This window comes from Herpailurus yagouaroundi, unplaced genomic scaffold (assembly GCF_014898765.1).
Source record: "Herpailurus yagouaroundi ecotype Mexico unplaced genomic scaffold, PumYag 166, whole genome shotgun sequence".
NCBI classification, from domain to species: Eukaryota; Metazoa; Chordata; class Mammalia; order Carnivora; family Felidae; genus Herpailurus; species Herpailurus yagouaroundi.
The window spans coordinates 34948418-34975500 of NW_024412407.1; the positions used below are offsets into that span (position 1 = coordinate 34948418).

General features: G+C 45.4%; 1 protein-coding gene across 3 annotated transcripts; it reads left to right on the forward strand.

Moving 5' to 3' along the window:
- The first annotated feature begins 851 nt into the window (after nt 1-851).
- Nucleotides 852-26496, forward strand: HEBP1 (heme binding protein 1). 3 transcript variants are annotated; one of them, XM_040488870.1, is made up of 6 exons: nt 860-1047; nt 1831-2079; nt 9970-10108; nt 11894-12074; nt 12725-12832; nt 25905-26496. In XM_040488870.1, exons 3-6 carry the CDS (start codon nt 10066-10068, stop codon nt 26074-26076), a joined length of 504 nt encoding a protein of 167 aa, XP_040344804.1. In that variant the 5' UTR covers nt 860-1047; nt 1831-2079; nt 9970-10065; the 3' UTR covers nt 26077-26496. The 3 variants fall into 3 exon arrangements, with proteins under 3 accessions (XP_040344802.1, XP_040344803.1, XP_040344804.1); XM_040488868.1 differs by lacking the exon at nt 1831-2079 and having other exon boundaries at nt 852-1047; XM_040488869.1 differs by lacking the exons at nt 1831-2079; nt 12725-12832 and having other exon boundaries at nt 858-1047.
- Nucleotides 26497-27083: the final 587 nt, after the last annotated feature.

The window sequence follows — 27083 nt, forward strand, 5'->3', positions numbered from 1 at the left end:
CACTTTGAATAAACAAAATGGTGGGTGAGTTCAGACAGAAGGACCACACGGTGTTTCCAGGGACACAATGAACGTTGTACTGTCAGAGAATGTTGACACCATGCATATTGACAGCATGCTCAGGGATTCAAATCCTGGCTAAGCTGCACACTGGTTTTTCATCTTAGGAAAGTCAATTATTCTGAGTATCGAGTTCCTCCTGTGTAAAATGGCTATAAAATATGCATGTTTAGTGGTGAGAGGAGGTGATATTTGTAAAATGCTTGTCAGGGGGAACAGGCACTCAACAAATGGTAATAACATTGGTTAGAAGGTTTTGAATAGAAGGGATGAATGAGCAAAGCCACGATTTGAGAAATTAACGTGGAATTTGTGATTAAAACTGGTTGCAGGAAAGAAAGTGGTAAGGAGAAAACTAGTTAAGATGCTTTTTCAATCGTCCAGATGAGAGGTAACGGGGTGGAGTGGGGGGACACACTAGGATATCTGTAGGTGGAGATGCCGCCATCAGCTGTCTCCAGGGGTCAGGAGCTACAGAGACTTTGAACCTTGTCTACTCAGTCCCTGCGGGGGGCAGAGCCTTAAGAGTGGAGCACCAAAAAAGCCCGAGAGGAATCAGAGGCTTGGAAGTTTGGTGTCCAGGTACCTGAGAGCAGAAGCAGCCGTGGACAGAGTGGAGGGCGGCGGGATGTAGGAAGTTCTCCGTTACCGTTGCCTAAATCCCTAACGCGGGAGAATCTGTTTCCAGGCCCCCCAGAACAGTCGCACTCAGTGGAGGAGGCGGGGCCGGCGGAGGCGGAGCGCGGCCCCTCCTCCGCCGCTCCCGCCGTGCCCCGCCCAGCCCGCCTTCGAGCCCCACTCCGCGGGGCGGAGCCCCAGCAGCCCAGCCCGCGGCCTGCGGCCCCGCTCGCCCTATGCACCCTTGCAACCCCGGGTCCGCAGGAGCGTCCGGAGCGCCGCAGCCGCACCATGTTGGGCATGATCAAGAACTCGCTGTTCGGGAGCGTAGAGACGTGGCCTTGGCAGGTCCTGAGCAAAGGGGGCAAGGTAGGCCCGCAGGGCTGCCGAGGACCTGAAACGGGGCGGCACCTCCCACCGCACCCTGATCGGAGGGGGGGCGGGGGCGGGTTCTGACGCGCAGGTGGGACAGCGCTGTGCTCCGGTATGTACGTTTTGGCGCCTACCGGGGGCGCGGCCCCCGAGTGCCCAGCACGTGAACTGGGAAGGAGGAAGTAAGGGAAGTCCAGCACATTCCCTAGGGCCTAGGGCTCTGCTGGGAGGAGGGGTGACAAAAAGGAGAGGTTGCTTTGGGGGAGGGGTACCCCGTGGCGATAGAACTGCGCCTGTTGAATGCATTCCTTCGTTTAAACATCCCAAGCATTCTGCTCTTTTGCTTCCTGGGAGACCTTCGGTTGCAGAAAGACCAGAAACATGCTTGTCCTTAAGAAACTCCCAACTCCTGGAGGACTGAGTATAAAGGAACAAGATCTGTGCTCCACAGAGGCACAGGGGCAGGAACAAACCATTCTGCCAGGGGCTGATGAGGGGGCCTGCCCTGAGGAGGTGTCTTCAGCTGGGCCTCAGGGAGGTTAGAAGTGCACAGAAAAGGAGAGAGCAGGTGCAAAGGCCCAGAGCTGTGAAATGGTATGTTGGCCAGTGGGACTCCCAGAGTTGGGTCCTAGAATACAGGTTGGGTGAAGAGGGCGTAACTGCTGTCTCCCCCCAAATTTACATCAGTGCTAACACAAGCAAATGGGACTGCCCCCTGAGGACAGAGTCCCCCACTAGATCATAGTCTCCTTGCAGACAAGTACTTTGTGCACTTTGTAGACTCAGCTCCCAGCTTCGCATCTCGTATGTTAAAGGACTGTGTTGTCTGGCGACCAAGTTCTGGTACCTGCTACAGTGATGGTCACAAAAGCCCTCAACTAGACTATAGTCTGCACTCTTCAAGCAACTATAACCAGAGGCCTGTCCCTTCATCTGTCTGTCTCTCCGTTTCCTCGGCAGCACATAGAATGATCAAGGTTAGCCCAGATCAAGGGTGACATAGTCAGATGCCCACAAGCATCCAAGCAGGTAAGGGGAATGACGCTAGCCGTGTTAGGTGCTGGGGCAAGGTGGGGTCTGAGGCAAATCAGAGAGAACTCAGGGCCCCCTCTACAAAGGCAGTGATGTGGCGTCACAGAGACGTAAACCAGAGTTGCCAGATTTTTAAGGAAGACCAGAAATCCAGATTCTTCGTGTGAACTCTCCCAAGTTAAAATTAATTTATTTGACAAGGAACTACTTGTCGAGTGCCATCTGTGTGCCAGTCCGTCTTACAGGCCGTGGAGATAGAGCAGTGAACAAAACCAAAAAAATTCCATGTCCTCATGGGGCTTACATCTGAGTGGTTAGTGAACAAAAAAACAGGTCAAACATCATTATCAGATGGTGATCAGGGCTGTGAAGAAAAACAAGCAGGGGAGAGAGGAAGGAACAGGGAATTTTAGGAGTGAGGCTGTGCAAATATGTCGGTTTTAACTGTGGATAGCTGCCTACGAATGTTTGTAAACTGCAGGCCATGGGATCTGTCTGTGCCTAGACCAGGCCTGTGTGCCTGCCAGTCTGTGGACTCAGCCCAGGGATGTCTACGGTGCTTTTTGGCCCTAACACTTATAGAATCCACATGTTACCAACAAGTTCCAGAAAGCTTTCCTTTCTATAGTGGAATCCAGCTTACTTGGTCTCTTTAGGTTAAGAGACAATTGCAAATTCAGGTCTGAGTTGGTCTGCTGCCTGTTTGCCCTCAGATCCCTTCCTCATCCACTCCCTGCTTTGCTCTCTGGGTCTCTGTGTGGAGTGGGGGCTGATCCCAGTTGCCTATTTCCCAGGCTCCGATGTCAGGCACCTGGCAGTGAGGTTCACCCAGTGGGAGGCACTACTGGGAGATCAGAGGGTGGGAAGAAGGGAAGAAGGTGTTTCTCCAAACTATCAGGTCTCTGGCACCAAGAGTTTCTCTGTGGATCCAGGTCTTTCTAGACGGGCCACCATGGTTCTAGCTTCCATCATGATCCAGGTGTCTGAGCTCAGGTAGCATAATCCTCCCTCTACCCCTCCTAAGGTGTTCACTCACCTGTGGGTTGCCTCGCTGCTCCCTGTGGGGCATCTCCGCTCTTCTATTATTTATGAAATTAGTTCCTTGAATCAAGATGCCTGTGTTCAAAATACTCTGGTAGCTTCTGTTTCCCTTATGGATACAGTGTCACCTACCACTGATTTGGTGCCTCTAAGGACAAATACAACTCCCTGATAAGCATCTTCCCTCAACATTTGATGGGAGTATGGTGCTATCTGGGATGTTGCTATCAGGCGGGTGCAAATCATTTAACCTGACCGACCTCAGTTTCAGCAGCTGTAGAATGGATATAAAAATATCTTTCCCAACTGCTCCCAGTGTTACCATACATATTAATTTTTTAAAAGGCATGAAAATGCGGGGTGCCTGGATGGCTCAGTCGGGTAAGTGTTCTGACTCTTCATTTCAGCTCAGGTCACGATCTTGGGGTGGTGAGATTGAGTTCTGCATAGGCCTCTGCACTGAGTAAGGAGCTTCCTTGGGATTCTCTCTCTACGTCCCTCTGCCCTTTCTCCACTTTGTGCTCTCTTTCCCTCAAAATAAATAAACATTTAAAATGTTTACCCCCTTCAAATGTGGTAATATCATCATGTCACAACTCAGCTCTGTTCTTACTGGCTGTGTGGTCACAGGCAACTTACTTAACTTCTCTGAAGTAAGCATGAGAGGAAATAATTTGTATCTTATAAGATTGTTTGGAAGCTTAAATGAGATAACCAATTCAAAGTTGTTCAACAAAATACCTAACACTTGGTTGGGTATGGTGTTAGTATCCCTTTAGTTTCACAGGTAATTTTGGGTAAACTACTTGACCTCCTAACCACTCTGAACCCTGAAATTCCTCAACTGTAATACAAGAATCACCATGCCTATGTGACAGTTACTTAAATATTCAAAGGTACTTGCAAGCCTTTTTAAATATATATATATATATATATATATATATATATATATATATATACACACACACACACATTCAGGGTGTTATTATTTTGAAAACAGACTGTCCCTGAAATTGAGCATCTTACCCTGGAAAGAGTCTGGGTCAGGAACTGTTGCCTACTTCGCTGGGCAAATTGATGGCAGGAAGCGTGTCCTGTGTAGCTCAGGTTCAGGCTCACCAGATGTTCAGAACTGATTGTGATGGGGGAGGTCCAGGCTGCTGCAGACCTTATCAGGTGCCTTCCACATTGCTTCTGGAGAGAGGAGGACACACTGCTCTCTGTGTTGGATTGGGTGGGTCTTGTGGATGCTCAGAGCAGGACTGACATCAACAACTGACATCTTTATGGGATTTTTTTCCAGCCTGTGCACATTGGTTGGGACCCGACAGCCTGGGTTGGAATCCTGGCTCAACCACCTGCCCGCTGTAACTTGGGCATGTTATTTAACCCCTTGTGCTCCAGTTTCATCTGAAAATGAAGATAAAAACACTAACGTCTTCACAAGATCATTGGAGGGACTGAGTGAACGAATCCATGCAAAATATTTAAAATAATACCCGACACATAGAAAGTCCTGAGTTAGGTTGATTGTTATTATTATTTTCTTACAATGAGAAAGCTGGCTTCCAGAATTAACATGTACACCCACCACATCAGGTGGCAAGGAAAAAAAAAAAACTGACCTTGCAGAGGACCTTGCAAATACCGTTGCAAGAGGCATTGTTGCAAGATCCCTGTCTGGAGTTTGAACTTGACCAGGGTTCCCATCGAATGCTGAATATTGGTGTTTGTAGTCATGGGCCAAATCCTTATATGACTGGGAGCATAAGCTAGCCGGATCTGGGGCAGAAGTGGGCTATTCTGTTCCATGTGACAATGAAACACACTAGGGGCGCCTGGGTGGCTCAGTCAGTTGGGTGTCCGACTTCGGCTCAGGTCATGATCTCGCAGTTCATTAATTCAAGCCCCGCTTTGGGCTCTGTGCTGACAGCTCAGAGCCTGGAGCCTGTTTCTGATTCTGTGTCTCCCTCTCTCTCTGACCCTCCCCCATTCATGCTCTGTCTCTCTCTGTCTCAAAAATAAATAAACGTAAAAAAAATTTTTTTTTAATTAAAAAAATTAAAAAATAAAAGAAACACACTAAAGACATTAAATCTGAAGAACCAAATGTATTAACTGGGTTAACCTAGGTGCTTTGTTTTCTGCAGAAATGGAATTCTATTTCAATTCCCCCTCGAGAACTAGAGTAGTTTTGTAATATCCGTCACTTAGGTTTGAGCGATCCAGTAAACAATGAGAGTTTATGGACTTAGATGCTGTAAAAACAAGGTGGGACCTGCCATGGTACTACCTTTAGACATTGTGGCCCTGCTTTTCTCCAGCATAAATATAACTAGACTAGTTTCTTGTCTCTCTACCCAGCTATGTCTGTTGTATTCCTTGTCGTTAGGGTAAGACCAGGTTTTACTCCGCAGTCTCCTTCCCCACAGACCCTTGCAGTACCTACTGTATGCAAGACACAGCAGTACATGCTAAGAGATGCAGACAGCCCCTGCCCCCATGGGGCCTGGGATTGCAGGTGTAGGTTAAACACGTTATTCTTCAGCTGTAGTTACAATACATATTGTGTCTCGAAAGGACAAGGGCCTGTCCAAAATACCAGGGGAACTTGTTTTATTTTATTTTTTTTTAATTTTTTTTCAACGTTTTTTTTTTTATTTATTTATGGGACAGACAGAGACAGAGCATGAACGGGGGAGGGGCAGACAGAGAGGGAGACACAGAATCGGAAACAGGCTCCAGGCTCCGAGCCATCAGCCCAGAGCCTGACGCGGGGCTCGAACTCACGGACCGTGAGATCGTGACCTGGCTGAAGTCGGACGCTCAACCGACTGCGCCACCCAGGTGCCCCCAGGGGAACTTGTTTTAAATTGGGATCCTCTTTGGGAAGCGACTTTTCGGTTGGGGCTTTTTGGATAAGTAGGGGTTCGTCAGGCAGAGACAGGAAAAATATTCCGGGGAGAGAAAAGAGGCAGGTTCAGAGGCCCTGAGGCAGGAATGACCATGGCACTGAAGGCAATAGAAGGCCAGTGAGGAAGTGCTCTGAGTGTGGCTGGCAAGGCAGACAGAATTTAGGTGGGGCCTAGACCACCTGGGATAGGTTAAGAACCTGGTGAATGAAGACTTGTAGGTAGGGGATTAATTAACATGATTAAGTGATACTGAATGCTCATTTGTTCCCCAGGCAATCTTCGCTCCATTCACAGGTTTAGTTACCCCTTCTGCTGATGACTCCCAAACTTATATCCCTGTATCAGTGTCTTGCTGAGCTCTAGACCCACGTGTCCAGCTTGCACAATGGACAGTTTGCTCATCTATAACAGGACGCAGATGAACAGATAGATATGAAAGGGCCCTTCTAACCTTAGTCTCGTCTGCCTTCCGAGCTCCTCAGAAGGAAGAATCACTCTGGAGGAGGAGGTTGAGTTGAGCCTTAAGGGTGGGTAGACTTATCACGGAAGCCTTATCTCTCTGAATCACACTGGATTCCTTTCTTTGAAGCCCTTCTTCCCTGTCCCTGGACTTTCTGCCTGGGGGACAGGCGGAGAGCACGGATCGCCTAGACCATCCCCAGAACTCTCCTTTCTGCTCCGGGACCCCTCCTACTCGAAATTCCATATCTGGATCACAAAGTCAGTTGAATTAATGTGGGGTGAATGAAACTGGCTTGCACACTCGGCTCACCGTCACTAGGACAGTTGTCACAAAATCCTTCTCCCTGTGACAGCCTATGAGGTCTTTGTGCGTCTGGCCCCTCTCTTGCTGTGCCCTGCTTGACTGCCTTTGCTCCAGCCCCAGTGAACCACATCACCCTCAGCAGTTTGTTCTTCTGTTCTTTTCATTTACACTCGTGGTGTCCACGACCTGGAATCGCCCTCCCCGAGCTATCAGAACATTTACTACATCATACGATAATTTTATAATCTTCTCACCACCCAACCAGACTGCCCATATCATATTAATCTCTAAATCTATAGCACCCAGCAGAGGTTTTCAATATTTATTCAATGAATCAATGCATCAGTGACTGAATGTCCAGCTGGATGATCTATAAGCACCTCAAAGTCAGCCTGACCTAGCCAAACACATCAACATGCACCCGTGCCCTGCAAAACAACCTGACTAGTCTTCTGTGTTCCCACCCTACCCTGCCTCTCCTCTTAAACATATCAGATTATTACCTGTTAGCCCGTGCCCCTCCTGATGTCAGAGACTCTCTGTCTTCTCTGTATCGTAGCCCATGCCACAGTGCTCAGCACACGGTAGATGCCCCATCGTTGTAGGTTGAGTGAATAAAAAGAAGGAAAGAAAGAACAAAGGAAAGAGCCAACCAGCTCTTTTCTCCATTGAGAGTTTATCATTGGTTTCTCCAGTTGTGAGAGATGAGGGTCCATGAAATGAATTTGGATGCCCCTATTCTGAGTTTGACACAGGCACACAAATGTCTATCAGAAGTAACTAACTCAGGGCGCCTGGGTGGCTCAGTTAGTTAAGCATCCAACTTTTTTTTTTTAATGTTTTATTTATTTTTACGAGAGAGAGTGTGAGCGGAGGAGGGGTAGGGAGTGGGGGCAGAGGATCTAAAGCAGGCTCTGTGCTTACGGCAATGAGCTCGATGTAGGGCTCAAACTCACAAACCGTGAGATCATGACATGAGCCAAAGTCGGACACTCAACCAACTGAGCCACCCAGGTGCGCAAGCATCCAACTCTTGATTTCAGCTCAGGATATGATCTCACAGTTCATGAGATCAAACCCCGCGTCTGGTTCTATGCTGACGATGCAGAATCCGGCCTGGGATTCTCTCCCTCCCTCTCTCTTTGCTTCTCTCTCTCTCTCTCTCTCTCTCTTAAAATAAATAAATAACTTTTAAAAAAAGAAAGAACTTACTCAGTAGCTAAAGAAAGATGCTTCAAAGCACTAACATCATCCCCCATACGGTATAGAGTCCGGCAGTAAGCATTAGACTAGGGTTTGGAGGTGTGAAGTCTGGTTCCAATTTCACCCCTTAGTAGCTGTGTGTTCTTGGGCCGTTCAATCCCTCTGGTTCCTCATTTCCTCTTTGGGAAATTTCAGGCTGAAATTCTGTGATTCACAGAGTAGCATTTCTGGAATTTAAAACATAAATGGCAGGACTTGGTGGGACCTCCAGTGGAAGGTGTGTGTCGTCAGTCAGAACGAGCAAAACCGCCCCGTTTACACAGCAGAGGGTTTGCTACTGGAGACTCTTTGGTAGTGTGACGCTCTCCGAGGGGAGGGCCTCACAGCAATCCTTGGAATTAGTAGCCGAGGTAGATTTGCAGCCTCTTGATTCCCGGTCTGGTGCAATTCCCGCCCCCCCCCCCTTCTTGCTATTCTCCTTTAATTTTGCATTCCAAACACAATAGGTATTTTTCTCATTCTAAACACAAAACTATAATGTAAATGTACTCTTTCAGACTATCCAGGCCACTTAGCCCCACCTCCACAGAGTCATTCGGTCCCCTTGGGAGTTGAGACCTTTCAGTCTAGGATATCATAGGAAGTCCTGTTTCCCCAGCCAGGGGCAGCCAAGTTCTCTCTCCCATGTGTCTGGTTTTCATCATCATTAGTAAACGAGGCAGTTCCTTAAGCATCTAATTTATGATGAGCATCTCATTTATGATGCTTCGTGGCATAGCTCTTGTCCACAAAGACTTCATGGCAGATTTTTCAAACTGCACCAGGGTTTCCTTACCCGATAGCTCAATATAGGGCACATGTTTCATCTTTTCGTGGAATAGCATGAAATTTACTTGAGTAGAGTGGAAGTCAACAGGGAAGAAAGAAAAGGCTAGATGCGGAATATATCCCCTCCCTAAGGGTAAAGTATTATTTTTGTGAAGCTTTGTTTCTCCTTGTAAAAAAAAATACACATTTCTTGTTATGTGTCGTGGTTCTCTTTAACGTTTGAAAGACACGGTCTTATAGTGTATGTTGAGGAATATGAAATTATCGGAGATAGCACAGGGCAAGGAAGAGGAGGAGGGAGTGAAGGAGAGCTGCGTGGGTCTCTATGGCAAAAGACCTTCGGGCAGAGACCCACACAGAGAGTGGTCATGCTGGGGGTGGCGGGGGTGGGGTCCCACCGGGAAGGCTCTGGAGACGTAGTGGAGCTGAGCATCCTGGGGAGTGGGGGAGGGGTACCATTTAGCGAGACAGGAGTAGTGTCTGGAAGTACTGAGGGAAGAGAGCTACTCTGCTTCTTCTTGCCCTGAGTCCCTGCTTCTAGAATGAGGCCCATCCTGGAGCCTTGGAGTCTGTGGCGGTGTTGTTCTATCTCTTTGTTTCCTCCTTTGCAATTCTCTTCTCTTTTTCCTGGTTCTCCTGTCATTCAGGTGTTGGATCTCCTGGCCTGATCCCCTGATTTCCTTTCCTCCTCTGTTTTCTACTCCTTTGCCTTTTCACTTGACTTTCTGGAAGATTTCCTTCCGCTTTATCTTCTGACCTCTCCACTGAATTTTTCATTTCTGTTGTATTTTTAATTTCGAAGAGCCCTTTGATCTCTGGACATTCTATTTTTATAGCATTCTGGGGGACGTTCTGAGTGGCTTGGGAATGCGGTATCTTCTCTTATCTCTCTGAGAATATTGATTATACCAAGTTTTTTTTTCTGCTGACTCTACATTTGTAAGAAATCCCAGAACCTTTTTCTCATGGCCCTTCATACCTCTACTGTCATCTCTTCTACCCTGCCACCATGCCCGGATTCGTCATGGAAAGTTCTTTAGCAGTCAGGGTCTCTTGTAGCTGGACCGTTACTGCTTCTGGAGTCACCACAGGTTACCACTTTACATCTCTTAAGCATGTGTATTCTGCCCCTAGGAAGAAGTCTCCTATGAGGAGAGGACCTGTGAAGGCGGACAATTTGCCACAGTGGAAGTGACAGATAAGCCTGTGGATGAGGGTCTGCGTGAAGCCATGCCCAAGGTCATGAAGTATGTGGGGGGCACCAATGACAAGGGTGAGTATCCCTGAGGGATGTGGCTCTAGTCTCAGAGGCAAGCTTGCTACGGCTCCCGTCATCAGTGAAAAACACAGGGAGAGGCCACAAGGCACATGTCACCGTGTGCTTCCGTGGCCTGTGAACTTGTTGTACTGTGTGCACGGGGGCACTCGGCAGGCGGTGGGGGGGGGTGAGGGGGGTGGGGGGGGCGGGAACCACACTGACTTCATCCCAGCCTCCCCCTCGTTGTGTGGTATCCCTGCTCAGTATCACTGCCTTCCTGCTTCTCTCCCAGGCGTGAACATACACTCTGGGGTTTTTAACCATACGGTGCTTATCATGACTGAGTGAAGGAAGCCGAGTCACAGAGCCAGGCCAACGTCTGACCCAGACCTCTGCCTCCAGGCTGAACATCTCTGCTCAGTCCCCTGGTCTGGTTGCTCAGAATCTGCAGGGTACTGAGGCTCAGTGAGTATTGAGTATGGCAGGTCCCCGGCTCTGTTCTAGCAAATGAAGGGTCTGAGAATATTTAAGCTGTCCCACTCCTTACAGTCTTGGCAGTCTGTGATGGCTGTGCCCCTATTTTTAAAATGATGGGCGTGAAGTTTCAGTGTGCCTGTCAGCACGAAAACCATATTTAATATGAATGTAACACTAAAGCTCTCTAATTTAAACTACCCTTTATGATCAGTGCAAACCCAAAGTGGATCAGAAAGCAAGGTGAAAAAAGAGATGTGATGTTTTATTTTTAGGGTATTTCTCAAGCTGATAATTTAGAAAGTTAGAAACTGGTATTAACCTCAGTAACATTTACTAGGACTAAAGTAATCAGGCTTTGTATAAGTCCACCAGTAGGAAGTCAGAAATCTTTTCCTTCTTAATACTGTCATAACTTTTTTTAGAAGAAAATGTGTATAAAAATTATAAAACTCGTTAAAGAAAATTTTAAACATAACACAACAGCACCCCAAATAATACAATCATTGTTGTCTTCTGAATGTATTTCTTTAGGGCTTTTTGCTAGGCTTTTTTTTTTAATGTTTATTTTTGAGGGAGAGAAAGAGCGTGAGAGGGGGGAGGGACAGAGAGAGAGAGGGAGACACAGAATCCGAAGCAGGCTCCAGGCTCCGAGCTGTCAGCACAGAGCCCAACACGGGCCTTGAACTCACAAGCCGTGAGATCATGACCTCAATCAAAGTAGGACGCTCAACCGAGTGAGCCACCCAGGCATCCTTTAATAGGCTTTTAAAATGTAATCATAGTGTTTGTGCAATTGTATACCCTTCTGTTACTTATTTCATAACTATTTTCCACCTTTGAGAAATTGTCTTCTTAAGCATAATTATTGATAGCTATGTTATATTGTATCATGCACCTATAATTCACTTAGACATATTGCTGTTTTGAACACTTATATGGCTCCCAGTCTCTCACAATTATAAATTCTGCTGCAATGAATATCCTATCACCTGTAGCCTTTTCCACATTTTGGATTATTTCCTTAAAATTTATATTTAAATAGAGAGTAATTAGATACTGATCTATTTACAGTCTTGATATATATTAGCAAATAATGTTTTCCAAATGAGTTGAATCACTACACTCCTATTTCCAAAATATACAAATAAGAGGTGTTTTGTATGTATCTGACTGTATAGTTTTCATACCTGAAAGGTTTATTATTAATTTCAAGAACAAAAAGAATCCTGATTTGGAAGAAGAATGAGACCAGCAGATCTTTCACAGTTCTGAGCCAAAGTTCTGTCTACAATACCCTCACTCTGTGGGTTTTTATGTTTTCAGGAATCGGGATGGGCATGACCGTGCCTGTTTCCTTTGCTGTGTTTCCAAGTGATGATGGCTCCCTGCAGAAGAAATTGAAAGTCTGGTTCCGGATTCCAAACCAGTTTCAGAGCAACCCGCCAGTTCCCACCGATGACAGTGTTAAGATCGAAGAGAGGGAAAGCATCACTGTCTATTCCCTGTAAGGAGAGGATTCTGTGTGTGTGTGTGTGTGTGTGTGTGTGTGTGTGTGTGTGTGTGTGTTTAATTTATTTATTTAAATTCAAGTTAATTAACATATAGTGTGGTATTGGTTTCAGGAGTAGAACCCAGTGATTCATCACTTAGTGTAACACCCAGTGTTCATCCCAACAGGTGTCCTCCTTAATGCTTATCACCCATTTAGCCCATCCCCCCACCTCCCCACCGACAACCTTCGTTTGTTCTCTATGTTTAAGAGTCTCTTATGGTTTGCCTCTCTCTCTGTTTTTATTTTATTGTTGTAAGGAGAGGAATCTTTAGGCATCCAGGGTAGCACGTGACTTCCATCACCACTCCTTAATCATCTGGAGGAAGCATTTACATTACATTTATATTTTATTCCAGTTTTATTGAGATATAATTAAAATATAACATTATAGTGACTTCAGGTATACAATATGTAATGCTTTGTTATAGGTAAATATTATGAAATGATCACCATAATGTTTAGTTAACATCCATCACTTGACATAGTTACAATTGCTTTTTCCTGAGATGAGAACTTTTCAGATCTGCTTTCTTAATAACTTTCAAATATTTATTACAGTATATTGTTAACTATAGTCACCTTGCTTTCTATTATATCCCCAGGACAAATTTACCTTATAGCTGGAAATTTGTACCTTTTGACCACCTTCACCCATTTCTCCAACTCTCCGCCTACATCCCCTATCGTTGGCAACCATTAAGCTCTTCTCTGTGAGTTCAGGGTTTGTTTTTTTTTTTTCAATTCTACATGTAAGTGAGATCATATAGTGTTTTCCTTTCTCGGTCTGACTTATTTCACTTAGCATAATGCCCTCAAAGTCATCCACATTGTTACAAATGGCAGATTGTCCTTTTTTTTATGGCTAAATAATACTGCATTGTATATATGTACCACATCTTTGTCCATTCATCTGTTGATGGCCCCTCAGGTTGTTTCCGTATCTTGGCTATTATAAATAATGTTGCAGTGAACGTGGTAGTGCAGATATCTCTTCAAGATAGTGATTTTATTTCCTTTGGATATGTACCCAGAAGTGGAATTGCTGGATCATATGGTAGTTCTACTTTTAATTTTTTGAGGACCCTCCATACTGTTTTCCCTAGTGGCTGCACCAATTTACATTCCCACCAACAGTGCACAGTTCTCTTTTTTCCATAGCCTTGCTAACTCTTGTTATTTCTTGTCTTTTTGATAATAGCTATTCTAATGGATGTGAAGTGATATCTCATTGTGGCTTTGATTTGTATTTCAATGATGATTAGTGACGTTGAGCGCCTTTTCATGTACATATTGGCCATGTGTATGTCTTCTTTGGAAAAATGTCTATTCAGATCCTCTGCCCACTTTTTTAAAATGTTTATTTATTTTGGGGGGGGAGAGAGAAAGAATGTGTGTGTGTGTGTGTGTGTGTGTGTGTGTGTATGTGTATGTGTGTCAGCAGGGGAGGGACAAAGAGAGAGGGAGACAGAGGATCTGAAGCAGGCTTTGCACTGTCAGCGTGGAACCCAATATGGGGCTTGAACCCATGAACCGTGAGATCATGACCTGAGCCAAAGTCAGATGCTTAACCAACTGCCCATTTTTTATCAGATTGTTTGGCTTTTTTGCTATTGATTTATAGGAGTTCTTTATATATTTCAGCTTTTAACTCCTGATCAGATATATGATTTGCAAATATTTTCTCCCATTTAGTAGGTTGTTTTTTCATTATGTTGATGGTTTCCTTTGCTGTGCAGAAACTTTTTTGTTCAATGTAGTCCATTTGTTTATTTTTGCTTTTGTTGCCAAATACAAAAAATTGTTGCCAAGACTGATGCCAAGGAGCTTACACCTTATGCTTTCTTCTAGGAATCTTATGGTTTCAGGTCTTATGTTCAAGTATTTAATCTATTTTGTGTTGATTTTTGTGTGTGGCGTAAGATAGAGGTCCCATGTCAGTTGCTTTTGCCTGTTGCTGCCCTGTTTTCCAGACACCATTTATTGAAGACACTTGGCTACTTTGTTGTGAATTGGTTGACCATATATGCATGGGTTTGTTTCTGAGCTCTCTATTCTGTTTCGTTGATCTGTATATCTGTTTTTATGCCAATGCTGTACTGTTTTTATTATAATAACTTTGTAATACAGTTTGAAATCAGGACATACACTTCAGCTTTATTCTTTTTTTCTCAAGATTGCTTTGGCTATTTGGGGTCTTTTGCGGTTCCATACAAATTTCAGGGTTGGTTTTCTAGTTCTGTGAAAAATTCCATTGGAATTTTTATAGGGATTGCATTGAATCTGTCGATTGCTTTTGGTAGTATGAACATCCTAACAATATTAATTCTTCCAATCCATGAGCATGGAATATCTATTCATTTATTTGTGTCTTGTCCAGTTTTCTTCATTAATGTCTTACAGTTTTCAGGTACAGATCTCTTACCTCCTTCGTTAAATTTATTCCTAGGTATTCTTTCCTATTTGATGTCGATAGGATTGTTTCCTTAATTTCTCTGTATTGTCAACGAATTAAGTTAAGAAATACTGAGTCCTGACAATTTCTCACTTCAGTTTCTTCAGCTTACAACACACAAACATTTGTACTGTATCTGAATAAATGCGTTTGCCAGTTGCCAAATTCACCTGGATAGAGTATCCCCACAGCTTAAGCTGAACATCCACATTAGCCACAGCAGGGTGCTGGGAGACTCTGGGAATATCTAAGTCAAGCGGTAATTTGGGGTCACGAATATGTAAATGAGTACATAAATACATAAAGGACTTGGGGGAATCTCCTTTTTTAGCCCAAGCTCCCTTTGAATGCCAGAAAGGCAGGGAGTATTTGCCAGAGCTGGACTGCCACCCCCTTAGCTGTTCACTGTCCATGGTCCTTTGAGCAGAGCACTATTATCATTCGAGTCCTGTTGCCAGGGCCTCAAATGGGGTCGTGTTCCTTTTGACTGTAGAGCACAACAGGTACAGATGGTTGCATGTTTTTATTCTTTGGGCCCCAACCTCCCTTCAGAAACCAAGTCTCTTGTAGATAATCAATGACTCCCTGTTTTCAAAATCCTACTTTGTGACAGGCACTGAACCATGTATAGTCAGAGACCAGGAACGTTACCAGTATCAACTATAGGTATGGATCTGCTCTTGCTCTGGAACAACTTAAAGAAAAACAAATATACAAATAATCTTGCACTGGAGAGTTTTTGTCCACACCCAGGGGCCTCCACACATACTTATTTGACTGCCCCGCCCCACTTCTGCACCTGAGGATGCAACTTTCTCTGTTGCCAACACTAAGGCTGGGAATGTGAGTTTGGCTGCTCTGGGCAGTCCTAGGCCAAGCGACGCAGGGCCCCCCCAGAGGACAGTGAGTGTACTGCAGTTGGACCGCTAGCACTGGAAACTCAGCTTTTCTCCAGTCATCAGACTTTCCAGCCTTCACTACAGAGTCTGCAGAGAAAGCAAACTCTAAGTAAAGAATGTCTTTCCCAGGTCACCTGGGTGGCTCAGTCAGTTAAGCGTCCGACTTCAGCTTAGGTCAAGATCTCAAGGCCCATGGGTTCTGGCCCCGAGTCGGACTCTGTGCTGACAGCTCAGAGCCTGGAGCTTGCTTCGGATTCTGTGTCTCTCTCTCATAAATAAACATTAAAAAAAAAAAAGAATGTCTTTCCCAAGGGCAGGGACTAGAGTGGGGAAGCGAGGTGAGGTGCCTGTGGCACAGAATTTAAAGAGACATCCACTTTCACAGTTGTCCAAGTGTAGGGTTAGCACTGAGAGAATAAGCGCCTCCTTAAATCTTATGCCCTTTGTCTCACCTATCTGACCTTCATGCCTGATCCCTCTGTTCCATTCTCTTCCCTGTGTCTTGGGAGGCAGTCTGGTATACTCCAATGAATAAGTATGTTTTCGTTTGAATCCCAGAAGCTTGGGAAGTCCCTCACCCTCTTTAAGACAGTTTCTCCATCTGTCGAGTGCCATAACAATGTCCCTCATAGGATTATTACTAAAGAGTACCTTTCAGTAGTTACTAAGATGCTTCCGTCTTTACAAACCACTTCATGACCTGCGGTAAGTTTCAGTAATTTTTTTTCCCTTCACTCCTTTTGATTTCATGAGGAATGAGGTTGACATGGTTAAATCAGTTCACATAAGACTTCAAGCGGACGAGGCTGGCTTTGAATCGTCTGTTTTACCAGACCCAGGGTGAGGAGTTGGTATGATTTTTTTTCTTTTAACATTTTAGTATGGAAATTTTCAAACTTATAAAAAAATAGAAGATAGTGAAATCCTACGTAACCCATCACTTACCTTCAATGATAATTAACTCAAGGCCAAACCTGTGTAATAAAAAGATACAATAAACTTAATGACGTCCTATGTAACCTATCACTCACCTTCAAGATAATTAACTCAAGGTCAAATCTGTGTCATGGGTACCCTCACAACTACCACCCAGCCCCTCCACTGGGTTATTTTTAGGCAAATTCCAGACATTTTGTTATTTCATCCACAAATACTTCAGTGTGACTACCAAAGACCTTTTAAAAACACACTCATAATGTCTTATTACTCCTAAAATTTTAACATCATTTCATTAATGTGATAATAATATAAAATATGTCCAGTGTTCAGATTTCTCCCACTACCTGAAAATTTGTTCTTAAAAGTTTGTTTTGAGCCGGGATCCAAATAAAATCCATCCATTGCAATTGGTTGGTGTGCCTTTTAAGCTTTTACTAATCTGCGGCCTTCCTCGCCACTACACCTTTTCATTTTTCATTACTGCCTAGGGGTCATTTGTCCTCTTGTTTCCTGTAGTCTGAATGTTGCAGATTGCCTTTCAGTGACTTTTTAACGTGTTCCTCTCCCTCCGGCACTGCCTGTAAATTAGTCGTTAGAACCAGAGGCATAGTCAGATTCCAGCTGCTGCTTTTGGCAAGGATGTTTCATAGGTGGTGCTATATCCCTCTATCGGGGGTTTGCTTGCCTCTGTTTTTGTGAGGTCAGCGACTGTAGATCACCCTTGCCTAGAGCCCTTTCTTAGAGCTGGTAAAGTGATAATGTGCTCTATTTGTCCTTCAGTTATTAGCTGGAATACTTTGATACAAAGAGAAACCTCTCCTCGTCTGCCATTTGACTTCCCTGAGATGGAGTCGTAGAGAAAAAGCAAGATACTTTCTCTGTAGCTTGTTGCCTTCTCCTTATCTGTTTTCAGAATAATGACTTCGTTCCTGAACATCTGCCACATGCAAGGTGGTGTCGATCTGTTTTTTGAGTGTCGGTATAAACACAGGAATTTAGACATAATTGATGTGTTTCAGTTCTTTGTAGCTGTTCTTACTGATGTTCAAATTGTCCATCTTTGGCCAGTGGGAGCCTCTTCCAATTGGTTTCTGGGTCCTTTGGACATGACTGTAGTGCTCTATGGTAGCTTCCTTGCTTTCTGGTGTCACAAAAATGTTTCAAGCACATCTGGGCATTTCTTGCTCTAGAGCTGGAATTAGCCATTTCTCCAAGGACCCTGGTTCCTTATAGTGTGAGAGGGTATCTCTTTAAAAGTACTATTAACATCAGGTCTGTGGAAGTTTCCTTTTAATTCTCTGAAATCTAAACCGATGAAAATGATAAATAATGGTATCTTGCATGGCTTAGTGAATTTCTTTTTTAACCGAACACGTGGTCCTAAATTAACATATGTTATTCCTCAACCAGCCACTGGGTGTCACTGCAAGTCAAATGTGCATTTAAAAGTACCTTTATGTGGAAGGCAGTGTGAATACGGTAGTAGAAAGTCAAGTACACAGTATGTGCATTAGATGACCAAAAAATTAATTCCAAAATGAAAGCTTTGCATCCTTCATTCAGCCTTCCTTTTGTATGAGCTTGTGAAGGGATGTTCAGAAGGGAGTATACATTTATTAGTAGTATGTGTTAGCAGTCAATGAATAGAAGGCTAAGAAAGAATAATACTATCAGAATCTTTTTAGTATTCACAAGAGGCAATAGAAATACCCTCACATTTATATGAGTGGCCCCATTCCAGACCACTGTCCTCCCTCTGTGTTCCACAAAGGCCACTTAGGTTACAGCTCAGCCTCCTCAGCATAATTCAGCACTGAGTTCAACAGAGACTGATGGCAGGAGAAGGTTGACAGTTTTAGTGAAATGTGTGGGTATAAAGTGTTGGAAACTAGGAGTTCATTGTCAGGGTGATCTGAGATCCAATGCTAGCTCAGTGGCCACGGGACCTTTGGCGTATTGCCGAGCTTCTCTGTGCCTCAGTTTCCACCAAGTATAAGATGGAGCAAGAGTACCTAACCCACAAGATTGTTGTGAGGATGCAATATTGTGTATCCACGAATGCCTACACATCGCGAGACATTAGGTAGACCCTTGGTGAGAGTTAGCCTCTTCTCTTCTTGACTTCACCTCCCTCTGAGAATCAGGTCAAGTTTTACTAGAATTAACAAAAAAGTCAAGCTACTACAGATACACTTCAGTTCAAACCTCAACTCTAATAATTATGAGTTTTACAGTTGGGCTTTCTGAGCTTTAGTTTTCTCATCTATAAAATAGAACTTATGGACACCAGGGTGGCCCAGTCAGTTAAGCATCCAACTTTTTTTTTTTTAATGTTTATTTTTGAGAGAGACAGAGTGTGAAAAGTTTGAGAGAGACAGAGTGTGAAAAGGGGAAGAGAGGGAGGGAGACACAGAATCTGAAGCAGGCCCCAGACTCTGAGCTGTCAGCACAGAGCCTGATGCGGAGCTCATGACCTGAGCCAAAGTCGGATGCATAACTGACTGAGCCACCCAGGTGCCCCAAGTGTCCAACTCTTAATTTTGGCTCTTAACCCTTCCAAGGATCATGAGATCGAGTCCTGTGTTGGGCTCCATGCTGGGCATGGGGCCTGCTTAAGATTTCCTCTCTCTCTCTCTCTCTCTCTCTCTCTCTCTCTCTCTCTCTCTCTCTGTCCCTTATCCACTCACACTCTTGCTATCTCGAAAAATTACGTTAAAATAAAATAAAATAAAATAAAATAAAATAAAGCTTATGATGCACTGTTGTTAGGGTCCAGTGAATGTGCATATGACACAACTTTGTCAGCCATGAGGTACCAACGGATGCTGATGTTGTTTTTCTCTCTAAATGACCAGGCCCTTGGGGCATCTGGGTGGCTCAGTCGGTTAAGTGTCAGACGATTTCAGCTCAGGTCACGATCTCATGGTTTGTGGGATCGAGCCTCACATCAGCCTTGTACTGACAGCACAGAGCCTGCTTGGGATTCTCTCTCTCCCTCTCTCTCTGCCCCTCCCCTACTCTCCCTCTCTCAAAATAAATAAACATAAATAAATAAATAAATAAATAACCAGCCCCTCACTGAGGACACTGGCAGCTTGGGAAGTTCAGCCTAGAGAACATGAACTTTGGTAAAAAGAGTACAACTGCTAAGCTTCTAGGGTGTTCCCAGAGCTATAGACCAGTGTTAGCCAAGTTCGTAGATAATTCCAGCACCCATCTGTAATCACAGGAGGCTCAGGCCGAGGGCGACATAATACAGTTTTGCCTCCTTGGTCAGCTCAATACTCAAGCTCTGTCCTTTTGATTGCAAGGAGCCTCACCTTCTTTCAAAAACCTCACCCCTTCCTTTTCTGTCCCCTCACCCTTTATTTTCCTCACCTCACTTATTCTCACCTGCATTATATACCCATTGTTCATTTATTTATTGTCTACTCCCTCACCAGGATATTCTTGAGGGCAGGACCTTGGGCTAGTCTCTAGTAAGTGCTCAGTTAAAAGTTGAATAAATAAGTGAGTGAAAGTCTTGGTCCTTGCCTTCCCTGCACTTCTCTTTTTTTGCTGTCCTCCCTAAAGATCTTGGTCCCCTCCCACAGCTTCAACTGTCACCCTTCCATTGGTAAATCTCCAGCCTGACCATCTCTCCAGCTCCCTTGAATGTCTTAGCAATCATCAGACTCAACATGGTGACTAAGGTGAGGCCATTTACACATCCATGAATTCATTCAAAAACACCACATATTCATTATTCACTTACTCTGTGCCAGGAATTGCTATAGGTCCTCAAAATAGTGCAGGGGAACAAGCGACGTGGCCGCCCTCTGAAGCCCGAAAAACATTCTAGTGGGGAAGAGAGATGAGAGACAGATGATGTCTCAAGTATTTGAGGACTGTGTTATTTCCGAGATAAGAAGTCGTGTTTGTGGGTTGAGATTATAGGGGAGCATATTTCTTACTCTGGCATGAAGTATCTAACAGTAAGAGGGACAGGTAACAAGGCGAGGAAGCCCTTGCCCTGAAGGAGACTAAGCATCGTCTGGAGAGACGTGCAGCCCGTGTGCTATGTAATGTTCGTACTAACTGGGAAGTTTGGTTCCACTGGGCAAATGTCTATCGAGTACCTCTGATATTTAAGCCGCCTCCCTTCTAAGAGCCTGCCAGTGATGAGATTCCGAATCTAACAACATTTCCCCCCACAACCGGTCAGGTGTCCCGCCAGTCTTTCGCGAACGGGTACTTGGAAGGGACTTCAGCCACCATTTCTGGGCGGATGAGCCTGAGTCAACACGGCTCGCGCTGCCTTGTCTCCCAAGCACCAGCCTCTCGTTCCCAGCTCCCCAGGAGGCATCTTTCCAAACACCTCGCCAGGGTCTCCCAAATCAATACGTCAAACATGGAATTCAGATGTCCTCCCCAGATCTGATGCCTGTGTTCTGTCTTACTAAAGGTCCCTTCTGTCTTCCTACTCGTCCCGTTCAAATGTCATCCTGACTCCTTCACCTGGCACATCAACCGTCGGCCAAGTCCTGGTCACCCCCCCAGCCGTGCCTCCCCTTGCATCCGCACCGCCTTGGTCTTCGGCACCTCTTGCCTGAACTGTTGCTGTGTCCTCCTGATAATTTCTAGTTCTTCCACCTCTGCCCCTTCTAAGTTGTCCTTTTATCACCACCTTCCATAGAGCGTGGGACCGATCGCACTCCCTCCCCGCTGCTGCTCAACTCCGGTCACGGGCCTCGGGCCTGCCTCTGACCTAGGCACGCACCAGGGCTGGGATCTAAGCCCAAGCTAGTAATAAAATGAGAAGGGGGATGGGGAAACTTTGGGCTGGGTCCCCGAATGTGTAGCCGGGCAGCGAAGCCTAGTAAAAATGCTCGGTCATGGCATCGCATCCACGATGTCGCCCCACTCCGTGTCCACCTGATCTCAGTGCACGCCGCCCCCCAGCTCCCAGGGCCCCCCTCCAACACATGCACAGGCACCCTCCACTTCCACGCTTTCACTTTCACCCACCTCCTCCTACAGACTGTCTCCAGCTTCTGCTTCTTGGAAGCTGTGTGAGGACAGGCATTTTTGTCGTATTGTTCATTGTTGGCATCAGGAAGGGATGCTCAATAAACAAGTGCTTAATATCAGGTCCTCCATGATGCCTTCCCTTCGTGTTGTAAGTCAGAACCAATCATTCCCTATTCCCCACCCCCAGAGCATTCCATTTGTACCTTCGACCTTCATTCTAGTGCTTCCTTCTGCCCTATATAATCTTTATGTGTGTTTCTGTCCTGACCACTACAGTTGGACCTCGAGAGGGTAGACAGACGTCTTCATCGTCTTTACAGCTCTGTGGTGTCTAGCTTGTGTTTTGTGCCCCGTGATGCTCGACTCCATGAGCACGGTTCAGTCTGATGGCCTGACATGCCTTACGGTGTGACTTCTTTCCTGTGGACATGAAATTATCAGCTCCTAGTCTTAATACCTCTTTTGCCTAGCACAGGGCTACATGCATAGCAGACTGTCTCTAAATTTGTGTGGGCTTGTTGATAAAGTTTTAGACCAAGTTGGGTGGTCAGGCTAGACCATGCATTTCTCTTCCTATTTTATTTGCATGCCTGAACTATTATTATCTTTTGCCTCTTTGGACCAAAGCCTCTTGTCTGTTGGCCTGCCTCATTGATGCCTGCATCATCCATCACCACCACCCCCCCTCCCCAACCTCTTCCAGACCTTTTTAGTCAGCTCCTTTCATGTTTCTGCAGTCTAGGGTGTGTGTGTCTTTCCTCGGTTCCCATAGTAACCCAATGCTTTGTTCCAAATGCTGAACTCTGACGTGAGGGGAGATAAAATACAGTGCCCCGGAGGAGAGCTTCTTTGAAGATGGAGACTGAGACTTGTTAACAGGCTTACAAAAATAACGTATAGACTTCGTGTTTACTTCCTTTGAGGAGCTCAAAGCGCGTTACGAGAATTCTTGAAATCACACTCAAACGTGCTTGTGAACTTGGAGAGCCATGGGCACTGTGTTACCCTCCGCGGATAGCTTGGAAGCTTGAGGCAGGGAGGAAGGAGGCAGCTTACCTGTGAACAGGCTGAGGAGCCAGCACTGGGCCTGAATCATTTATTAGGACCGCGTGCCCTGTGGGGTTTGGTTTTCTGGCCTGTTTGTGCAGTTCTGTGATTGGGTATGGGTGAGTTGGTTGATTTACCAGTGAGGAGAACACATGTATCTGTTTCATGGCCCACTCGCTTGGTTTGTTTTCTAGTAGAATACCTCCATGGTGAAGCAATAGGGAATTTTTATTCTCATTATCAGCATCTCAGTCAGCCTGGGAATAAATATTTTTTAATTGGGTTTGTTTTTTGTTTTTTGTTTTTTAATGAACTTAAGAATCCCCAAATGACGACATTCTCCATGTCACGTCTCAGACAAGTTCCTTCTCCAGTGGCCCTTGCCAAGGCCACTTTTTCCGCTCACCACTTGGGGAGTAGGACTCCCAAGAGTAAACTGCTGACCCTCTGTCTGCTCACCGTCCAGGCCTCGTCTCCCTCCTTACCATGATGATAGCCAGTAGCTACTCACTGAGGACTCCCAGTAGCTGTCACTAGGCCCACCTTCCCAAATCAGGATCTCTGACTCCAGTTCTTTCCCAGGTCTGAGGAGATTTTCACAGTGCCCAACACACACTTAGGTACACAGTAATAGTTGCATGAATGTATTTCACAGATGCACTTTCATATCAACATGCCCCCAAACCATATTATTTACCATCCTCACCCCGCTCCTTGTTTTCTTCAACGTAGCGTCCCTATTCTGGTTATTGGCACCAGTTGCCATCTAGAGACTTTACTGGAAGCCCTGGAGAATCTTCGACTCCTCCACCTCTCCCTGCCCTCCCCTCATATCCAGTCACCCCTCACCTGTGCCTTTGTCCAGAAGCCTTTTGCACCTCACACCTGGCTGTTCCTGGCCTCCACTGACTCTATCTCTCCCTCCACTGTCACCAGAGGAATTTCTCCAGAACACAACCTGATCATGTCAGCCTCTTACTTTCAACCCCCTTGTAGGTCCACCTTTGCATCTAGGATCAGGTTCAAAGTCGGCATGGCATTCAAAGCCCTTCCCAGTGTGGCTCCAGTCAACCCAGTTTTCTTGTTTAAATTACCACTACTGTCCCCTTAGTATGTGCTTCAGATTTTATTACATGAGTGAGTGAATATGGAGGCCAATAGACCTAAGTGCTATCATCTTGAGGTCTGTCAACCTGAAGACCCTAATCCTTATTGTTTATCCCAGAATTGTTCATCTAGCCAATAGATCTAATGTGTGTCAGGCACTGTGTTAGGTGCTCAGAATATACCAGGGGGGAAAGTGACAAAGATCCCTGCCTTCACGGGGCCTATATTCTTTCAGAAATTCAGACCATAAACAATGAACACAATAAATGAATTATATAGTATGTTAGAAGGTCATAAGTGCTGAGGAAGGAAGGAAGGAAAGGAAAGGAAAGGAAAGAAACAAAAGAGAGTGAGAGAAAAAAAGAAAAAGGGAAAAGAAATGGGGGTGGGGGAAGTGGAGTGAAAAAGTAAACAGGGTTTGGAGAGAGGGTCCAGTTGAGAAGATGAGATTGTTTATCGAGTCGGTTCTTCATTACTAGGCTATCTTCCCGGGTTCCTGATATTACCGTAGATTACCGTCATGTCCCCCACCCCAAAGGCAGGGAACCAGATAGCTGTTCTGAGCAGAATTGCAAAGTAACAACAAACAGCTTCTGTTTGTTGTGGGCTTACTTTGTGACGGGCACTGTGCTGAGCAGTTCACAGTCTTTTCTCCCTTCATCTTTACAACAGCCTTCTGAGATTCTGCTGTCGACCCTATTTAACAGTTGAAGGATCTGAAGATTAGAGAAATTCAAGCACTTGCCCAAGACCGTGAGCTAGGAAAGGGCAGAGGTAGTATGATTGAGCACACAACTAGCCATTTTGACTCCAACTGATGAATGAAGGTATTTGAGGACCACACCTTCTTTGGACGTTTCAAAAACCCAGTAGCCTAAAGAGCCAACATTGTTCATTTTCAAGGATAAAATTTAGTGTCACAGCATGAGAGGGGGATGCAGAGGGCACTCCGCACTCCTACATTCAGCATCTGATTCGTCTCAGGCAAGTGGCTCTCAACCTATAGACATTCTCTGAAAATAATTCCAATGTCTTGCAAGCTTTTATTGCCAGAACAGTCTTTCCTTAATGTTCATCGTTGGTCTGCTAATCCAGTTTCCTCTCAATGAGTTAGAGTTCAGCTTTTCTTCAACTGCCTTGTAGTCTTTCTTTGATATACTTCAACCAACTTTCTTCTCTTCCAGATTGGTCTCAGCTTTGTCCATGTTCTATGGCGATTGTCTAGACACTGGAAGAATCAATCCCTTAAAGATGAAATCCTGGGTGTTTTTACATCAGTAACCCTGTAATCAACGTGCTGAATGCTTGCCCAGCATGACTAACCGCTTATAAAAGAGCAAAGCGTGACTCAGAGAACCCCACCAAAAATAATGCATTTGGCCTAATCTTGGCCTGGTGCAGATTCAGACTTTTGAGTCATAAAGCTCATTAGAATTGGGGACATATTTGACTCTAATAAAGATTTTTAGTGCAACCCAGATTTAGAGTGGTATATTTAGGGTAGGCCACAGGATGAATTTTGGAGCGTAGGCAGATGACGTAAGGAGGGAATAATCATCTTGAAAAGGCAAGCTTTATTCCTTCTCTGTCCCCACCTTCTGCCATCAAGAAAAAGCCTGATTTAGGAAAGTCTTTTTACTTGCTAGAAAAAGAAGGCTTTCATGATTTGAACAGGAGAAGGGATTTATTAGAAGTGATTTCTTTATTTGGGGCATGCTTACAGCTTGCCAAGGGGCCTCCCAAGCCTTCCTCGGGTCTCTGCCTTTGGTCGCTCTGTGTTTTTAACATAGCTGCTACCTGTCACTGCTGTGATGTGCTCCCTCCTCAAAAAGGATCTGCTGGGGAAGAGACATTAGCTTCAGCTCCACCCTAGCTAACGCCCCTGTCTCCTCCTCCTTCCCCAGCTAGAGCCAGAGGGGCCCAGAGGAGTGGCTGCCTGGGCGGTAGAGAGATCTAGAGAGAAGGGCCAAGGCACAGCCTATGGGAAGGTCAGCCTACCCTCGCTCGGGGAGATTCCAGAAAGGAAAGGGAAGCTCACACTTAGCACTTGACTCCTGTGTTTCAGGCTCTGCGTTAGTTTTTCACATCCATTACTCTATTTAATGTTCATAACAACCTTGGGGGGGGAGAGACAGCACATCCCCATTGTACACACGAGGATCTGAGGCTCAGAGGGGTCAAATCTCCCCATCTACGAAGTGGCAAACGTCTTACTGCTCTCACGTGCTTGTCATAGTAAGAGCGGCCAGTGACTTCTTTTTTTAAAGACTCCCCCCTCTCTTGGAGACCGCGTGCTTTCTTAACCAGCCCCTTGTTCTTCTACCCTAGGCAGTTTGGTGGTTATGCCAAGGAGGCCGACTATATAGCACACGCCACTCAGCTGCGGACCGCCTTGGAGGGCACAGCCACCTGCCGGAGTGACATCTACTTCTGCACTGGGTACGACCCTCCCATGAAGCCCTACGGACGCCGCAATGAGGTCTGGCTGGTGAAAGCATGAGTAATTCTCTGAGTTAGACCTTCCTGGACGTGTGTTTCTGTGTCCGCTTCCTCGGGGGAGAGGGAGGAGCAAAGGTGCCGGCGGTATCTCCAGCTTAACCAATCTTCCTTCCCTCAGAGCCCTTCACTGCCAGTTTTCTGAAATCAGTATATTCCATCCCTGCTCTTTTTCTCGTGGTGGGAAATAATACAGCCCAGGTAGGTGGCATCCTTCTGACTGACTTAGAAAGCTCTGTGGTAGACCAGAAAAAGAATCAGCAACGTTTTTCCAGGTATCTAGGGCACTCAAAACTGCTTTTTAAAAATTATTGAACTTGTATTTTTGCTCTTGAGGGGAAAATGTGATTTGTGCGTGATCTTTCATCTGTGGTCCTTACGAGATCTTTGTCTGAAAATAAAGATCTTCGATTCAAACAGCTGATACTGATCCTAAGTATAGTTATTTCCATGACTCCAGAGTCTCACAAATAACACCGTTATGAGTACTGGTGATGATGTTTACTGTTACAGGAATGCCAAGTTTTGTTCCAGAATATAAAGCCAAAAATCCCGGGGTAGAAGGACATGTGCCATATGCCTGAACGTGTCTACATCAGAGACGTTCACTTTGACTGTGTTGTGATGATTCTACAACCGTGAGTTGACGATCCTTTTTGCAGCTGTGGTCCACGAAGGGTTCCGGGAGTCACCAAAGTAAACCAATGAGAAAAATCATCACATTCTGTTACACATCCCTGAAGGCAGGAAATCTGCTTGGAGGATGTATTCATGGCGACGAGATGAGGTTAGAAAAAGCGCAGGTCTGGTTTCATGAGCTGAAGAAGAACGTGCGGTTTGGCCTGCAGAGAAGGGCAGGGCCCCTCGACCCCCTGCTTCCGGGGGCTGTGAGGGGCAGGCGGGAAAGCGACTGAGCTGAAACAGAACGTGTGGGTGAAGCAAGAGGACAGAAGAGCCTGGTGGGTCATGGGGCAGGTACCAGGGCCCTGCCCTGTCAACAGCCCTCCCGGG